We start from the raw sequence: 6,154 nt of genomic DNA, 5'->3' as shown, positions 1-6,154 counted from the left end.
TTATTCCCATGAAAATTGGTGAGTAGTTAGACGATACCTCAAGAAATAAAAGTAAAATAGTATCAACTTGCGGTTTTTGCATTGTAGGGGTGAAATCCACCCTTTTTAAAGGAAAAAATGCAGATTTAAACATTCTGGTGTAAGTAATCTACTTTTTTCAAATAAAATAAATGTTTTTTAACAGTTCTATGCATAATTTATCGGAATAAATCGAAATTAAGTATTTGTTGAAAACTATTTTTGCGTCATCATTACTCACTTCCATAATATTGCCACAAATGCCACATGATATAAAGAGTGTAATCAAAGATGATGTGATTTATCACTCTCAAGAGTTTCAAGTTTAGGCACTCAAGTGCATAATATTATAACAGCTGATGCTTGGGTTGGAGATCACTTCGCACTCCGGGCACTAAAGAGAGTCAACTCAAAATTTAGGATAATCTGGGTTTTCACTTTTTTGTTGACAGTTTATTGTTACGCACAACACCACATAAACAGAGTTACAAAGACTTCCACGTTTTCACGGCAGAGGTCGCTTGAGTCTGTTTTGATGAACGGGAGTGAGAAAAGTGGCTGCCTCTACACGGCGACATTTTTAGTTGACTCTAAACAACGAAGGTGTGTGCACGCATCAAATCAGATTTAATTTTAGTTGGCGCTGTTTAGCTGACTTTTACGCTCAAAATCATACCAAATAATTTGAATTGATTCCCTTTTGTTGGTTTAATTTGTGTTTTTTCCTGATTGATTTCGTGTTGCATCCGTTTTGTTGAAATCGGTAAGTATTATTTTATTGTATATTTTGTTTTGTTTCTGTTTTGTTGAAATATGTTGACAGTTTTGAATTGCATCTGTTTTCGTGCACCACTGTACAATTCAAGTTTGTATTCATTTAACACAGGTTTTTTTGAACTTTTTCATTTAGTATCAATCTGCCTACTTGTTTTTTATAATTTCTGTCTGAGACATAGTAAATTTACTTACGTATTTGCAAACAACATAGGTTTTTTTAGTTGACACTCTTTTTTAGCTTTTATGATGAGCATTAGCTTTGGTTTCCAATCTTTAATGTTTTGCTTTAAAAGAAAGTTTATAATCATGCCACATAGATGGTATAAGAATGAAAAATGAAACTAAAACGTCATCGTCAATCATTGGGTTCAAGTATTGTTTGGAAAAGAACACTTTTAATTTCTTACGCCATCTATACTACACAATAATTGTAATTCTTTTTAGGCAACTAGATCCATAATGTTTGACGCATTTATATTTTAAAATTTCAGATAAAGATGTCGAATCGAGCACGCTTATTACTGAATATGGCCTTAAACAAAAATCGAATTAGTAGAAGTAATGCAGTGAGTCCAGATAACCTTTTGCATAATAACACAGACAAGTTAAGCGATAATTTTTACTCAAAATCCACGCCATCACAAGAAGACATGCAGAATTTGTGTTCAGAGCCATCAACATACACAACCAATACTGACGATAAATTACATTCTTATCATACACCCCAGCTATCTCCACAAAGAACAGAAGATGAAAGTGAAATTGACGATTCAGATAACGATCCCGATTTCAAAGTAACCCCCCGAAAAAAAGGCGTTTGGTTTTTCCAGCTATCGTGCGACGATCTTCTTCGTCTTCTACATCAACCAGTAGCAGCAGTAGTTCTTGTGCGAGCGATTGCACTGAGTGCCTAAATAACCAGAATTCCCTCAAACAACTCAAAATAATTCAACAAAAGAAGAACAAATGAAAATATCAAAGAAAAGATACGAAATTAAAATCAACAAAACAGGTGCAACTAAAATTTTGAATTTAATCTTTTAATATTGCATCTAGTTTAACCGGTACTAGAGAAAATTAAAGAAATAGCACTAATGTACTATGCTATGCTTTTAAAATACGGTAAAATTAATCATCACAAAAATTTGTGTTTTTTTGCGTTTCTCAAAAATAACATTTTTTGAGTTAACTCTCTTTAGTGCCCGGGGTGCGACTTATACTTTTATGTAAATAATTATGATCTAAATACCTATTCCACAAAATATAACCAAATAACTGTAGCGCTTTATTATTTTTTTCCCGATATCGATATTTTCAATAATATCGAGGCAAGAGTATCGACAATACAATATTATTGTATTGATTTCAGATAATGAGTATCGTATCGACATTAATATTGCTCAGGTATGTATTGTATCGGTATTGTATTGGTTTTCGATACGATCTCAATACAATATCGATAGTTATATTTATCGAATATCGCGAAGCTCTACTCTGACCACATCTCTAACGATATTCAAAATTGACAGTGTCTTAAGGTACGTATAGATATGCGCGACGAACACTTCGCGCCGTGTGTGCGGCACGCGTTCGTGACGGGTTCGTTAGATTAGTACGTGTTTTCAAGTGGCACACAAACGGTGCGCACATGATCCAACTTATGTCGGCGCCAAGAATGCACGGCGTACACATGGCGCAAAGTGCGCCGCGCGCATATCTATACATACCTTTACGTGTAGATCACTACAACGAACACAAGCACCCAACCATTTTTCAAATTTTAAAACAGATGATATCGAAGTGATGTGATATCGAAGTTCTTTGATAAACTTCTCGTCAAGAGAATTAAAGCAATTATTGAAGCAAAAATATGTTTAGGAATACGCGATCAATATAATCGACCAGATGCACAGAGTCACAAATATTATCGAAAGGTCACAAGAAACTTTCGTTTCTTGAAAATACATATAGCCCGGGAGGTAGTGTCAAATTTGATCGGAGCATTTTAGCATGACTGTTTTCTTTTTATTTAGTTAGGTGTGCCAAAGCTTATTAACAAATGATGTGTCAGCTGGCCCAAAACCGGGGATTTTAGGCAAGAAAAGGTAAAATGTGAAACTTGATAGAAAAACGCTACAATTTATATGTCAAATATTTATCTCCGTGACTTATGTGTATAATGGCCTAGAATACCTAGCTACTGGCTTTCACCTAGGCGACTCGGGTTCAATTCCTGGCCCTGAAATTTTTTTTGTTTTTAAAATTGACATTTTGATTTGAAAAATAATTATTTTTTCTAAGAGCGTGCAAAAATGTCTACTTCCGCGCACACATTTTAGTTTAGAAAGTTTCACTTTTCCGCACGCGTGTTACTTTTCCGCACGCGGTTTTTACTTTTCCGCACGCGTGTTAATTTAGATATGTTAATATGGCTTTAAAGTAATTATAATACATGGAATAAACTAATATTTAGATATTATTTACTAATTTATTTCAAATATATCTTATTGTATTCCTGTTTTAATGAAATTAACGCGACAATTCGATGAAATAAAATTATTTTGACATAATATTCGAAAGTCAAATCGGTAGACAATAACAGTCGTTTTGAATCATCGTCATGGAAACCAAGATCGTCGTCATGCTAACTAATTATATTGAAAATTCCACACCTGTAATTTTGAACCAATCAAAATACGTTATTTTGACAGATCACCATGGCAACGGAGGTATTTTATCGGAAATTTTTTGCTCGTGGGGTACCCAACAGCGAATTATAGTGGAAAATTTTTGACGTTTACAATAACAGAACATTTTTGACAGACTGGTTTTTAATATTCTGAACAAAACGCCAAAAAATAATTTTCTATCACTTGTAGTTACTCAAAACTATGTAAAATTGAAGAATATACTATTTTCTATCTTGAAATGGTATTCCCATGCAACTACAATGAGTAGAAATTACGAATTTGAAAGCCTAAATAATTGCTGACAAAGCTATGGCGAGCTATTAATCTGTTCATGCAGCTTTGGATTTTCAAACGCAAATTTGGTGTGGAATTTTCTTACCGAATACCACGCGAAGTCAAATTAATAGCCGGAAATTTTTTTGATCATGAATATTTTTAGAAAATTTCCCTCGTCTGCGACTCGGGAAACTTTCAAAATATTCATGATCTCAAAAAAATTTCCGGAAATAATTTGACCTCTAGTGGTATTACTAGTGAAAATTTGGTTTTGACAACCTTGTCAAAGAATTAATTTGTGTATGTATTTTCATATTAATTAAATTAATTGATTAAGATTTGGTAATTTTTTAAAGACTCTTAGAAAAAATATTGTTCCTAACTCTTGCAGAAAGTCTCTTTTCCGCACTCGACTGCTCTTCGAACTCCCGCTTCGCGTCGTTCGGCAAACTGCAGTCGCGTTGTTCTGCAATGACTTTCTGCACTTGTTAGGAAAATAACTATTTTATACGACACAAAATATTCAGCTGACGCTTTTTTATTACAATCTAAAATTTATAAATTAATGATCCATACTTTTTAATCTTTGCCAAACTAGTCCAAGAATGTTTTTAAATGTGTTTAAAAGTTAAATACCTAAAAATTACCAGAAAGCCAAAAAAATACTCAAAAATATTGCGTATACTTTTTTCTAATAAACAATATTGTTTTTGTGGTATCTGAGTAAATAATGATTACTTAGGTTGGCCGTATTAACTCAGAAACTTTTCCGGGTTCATGTACAACAACTTTGATTGAGGTCATCATAGTATGATCAAATACATAGTTTAAGATTCTATAAGGGACATACAGACAAACATTCATGTTTATATATTATCCTTAACCTCAGAACAGGGAAATATTTAGATTAACTAATAGGGGGTTGGTGATAGAAAACTGAAAAATTAGGGTTGTAAGTATTTTTTGGTTCTACATCATATAAAATTAACAAAAAACAATTTGTCAAAAAAATAAAAAGAATGTCGAAGGCGCGGAGGGGGAGGGGACAACCTCCCTTTTCACTTAGATTGATCGAACTTACGACGCTTCAGGGGTTCATGTACAACAACTTTGCTTATTAAGGAGGTCAATCATAATATATATTATTATATTATTAATTATATTATAAAAATTATACAACTAATGACTTTTAAATATGTGGGAATTAATCTTATCAGTCGACAACAACATCGAAGAAGAGGTAAAATACTAAATAATTAAAGCCAGTAGAACGGCCGGATGCCTAACAAACAAACACCTCAGATTGGAAACAAAGGCCCGAATATATAAGTCAGTTATTAGGCTAGTTATGACTTACACGGCCAAAACAAAACCAGATACAAACAAAACACGAAGACATCTGGAAACCAACGAAATAAAGATCTTAAGAAGGATTGCTGGAAATGGACTACAGGATAGGGTAAGAAGTGAGGAAATCAGACGCATATGTGGGGTAGACAATATAAATACCTGGGTAAAGAACAGAAAAGAAGAGTGGAATGAGCACATAAGCAGGATGTCTGAATCAAGGTTAGTAAGAATAGCCAGGGACAAGTCAGCGTTAGGCAGAAGTATAGGACGGCCAAAGAAAAGATGGAATGAAAACTTAGGGGCAAAATGAAAGGCACCGTTGAAGAAAAACAGGCAGTACTGCCTATATAATAGAAGAAGAAGAAGATTCATAATATGATCAAATGCATAGTTTACGATTCTATAAAAGACGTACAGACTATTTTATCATATTGTGTCGTATAAATAATAAAAACGTGGTATTATCAAAAAATAATTATTTTTCAAATCAAAATGTCAATTTTAAAAACAAAAAAGTTTTTAGGGCCAGGAATTGAACCCGAGTCGCCTGGGTAAAAGCCAGTAGCTAGGTATTCTAGGCCACTACACGTAAATCACGGAGATAAATATTTGACATATAAGTTGTAGCGTTTTTCCATCAAGTTTCACATTTTACCTTTTCTTGCCTAAATTCCCCGGTTTTGATCCAGCTGACACATCATTTGTTAATAAGCTTTGGAACACCTAACTAAATAAAAAGAAAACAGCCATGCTAAAATGTTCCGGTCAAATTTGACACTACCTCCCGGGCTAATAGGCTTACGAGAAAGTCTTGCATGAAGATTTAATACATGAATTTGAAAAGTTTTTTATGTAATCAGTAGTCACAATTTTAAAAAGTTAGGGCGTTACGTCAAATAATTATGAAGTAGGTACTCCTCATATAGATCGCCCCTATAGCCTCATAGAATTTTTTTTGATTTTTTTATTTCTTATCCCCAAAATGAAGACAGAAAGGAGAAAACAGTTCGTAGCATATGTAGTTTTTAAAACCTATTGATGGA

General features: G+C 33.4%; 1 protein-coding gene across 1 annotated transcript; it reads left to right on the top strand.

The window, feature by feature from the left end:
• The first annotated feature begins 616 nt into the window (after positions 1-616).
• LOC126879138 (uncharacterized) lies at positions 617-2,003 on the top strand. The gene is made up of 2 exons (XM_050642116.1): positions 617-781; positions 1,287-2,003. Exon 2 carries the CDS (start codon positions 1,293-1,295, stop codon positions 1,707-1,709), a length of 417 nt encoding a protein of 138 aa, XP_050498073.1. The 5' UTR covers positions 617-781; positions 1,287-1,292; the 3' UTR covers positions 1,710-2,003.
• The last annotated feature ends 4,151 nt before the right edge of the window (positions 2,004-6,154 follow it).

This window comes from Diabrotica virgifera, chromosome 1, assembly GCF_917563875.1.
Source record: "Diabrotica virgifera virgifera chromosome 1, PGI_DIABVI_V3a".
Taxonomy (NCBI): Eukaryota; Metazoa; Arthropoda; class Insecta; order Coleoptera; family Chrysomelidae; genus Diabrotica; species Diabrotica virgifera.
The sequence above is the reverse complement of the archived record's forward strand: the minus strand, read 5'-3'. Positions and strand labels throughout refer to the sequence as shown.

Bases quoted from the DNA above. Each gene is read 5' to 3' on its own strand.
- LOC126879138 (XM_050642116.1), top strand. From the start codon at position 1,293: ATGTCGAATCGAGCACGCTTATTACTGAATATGGCCTTAAACAAAAAT.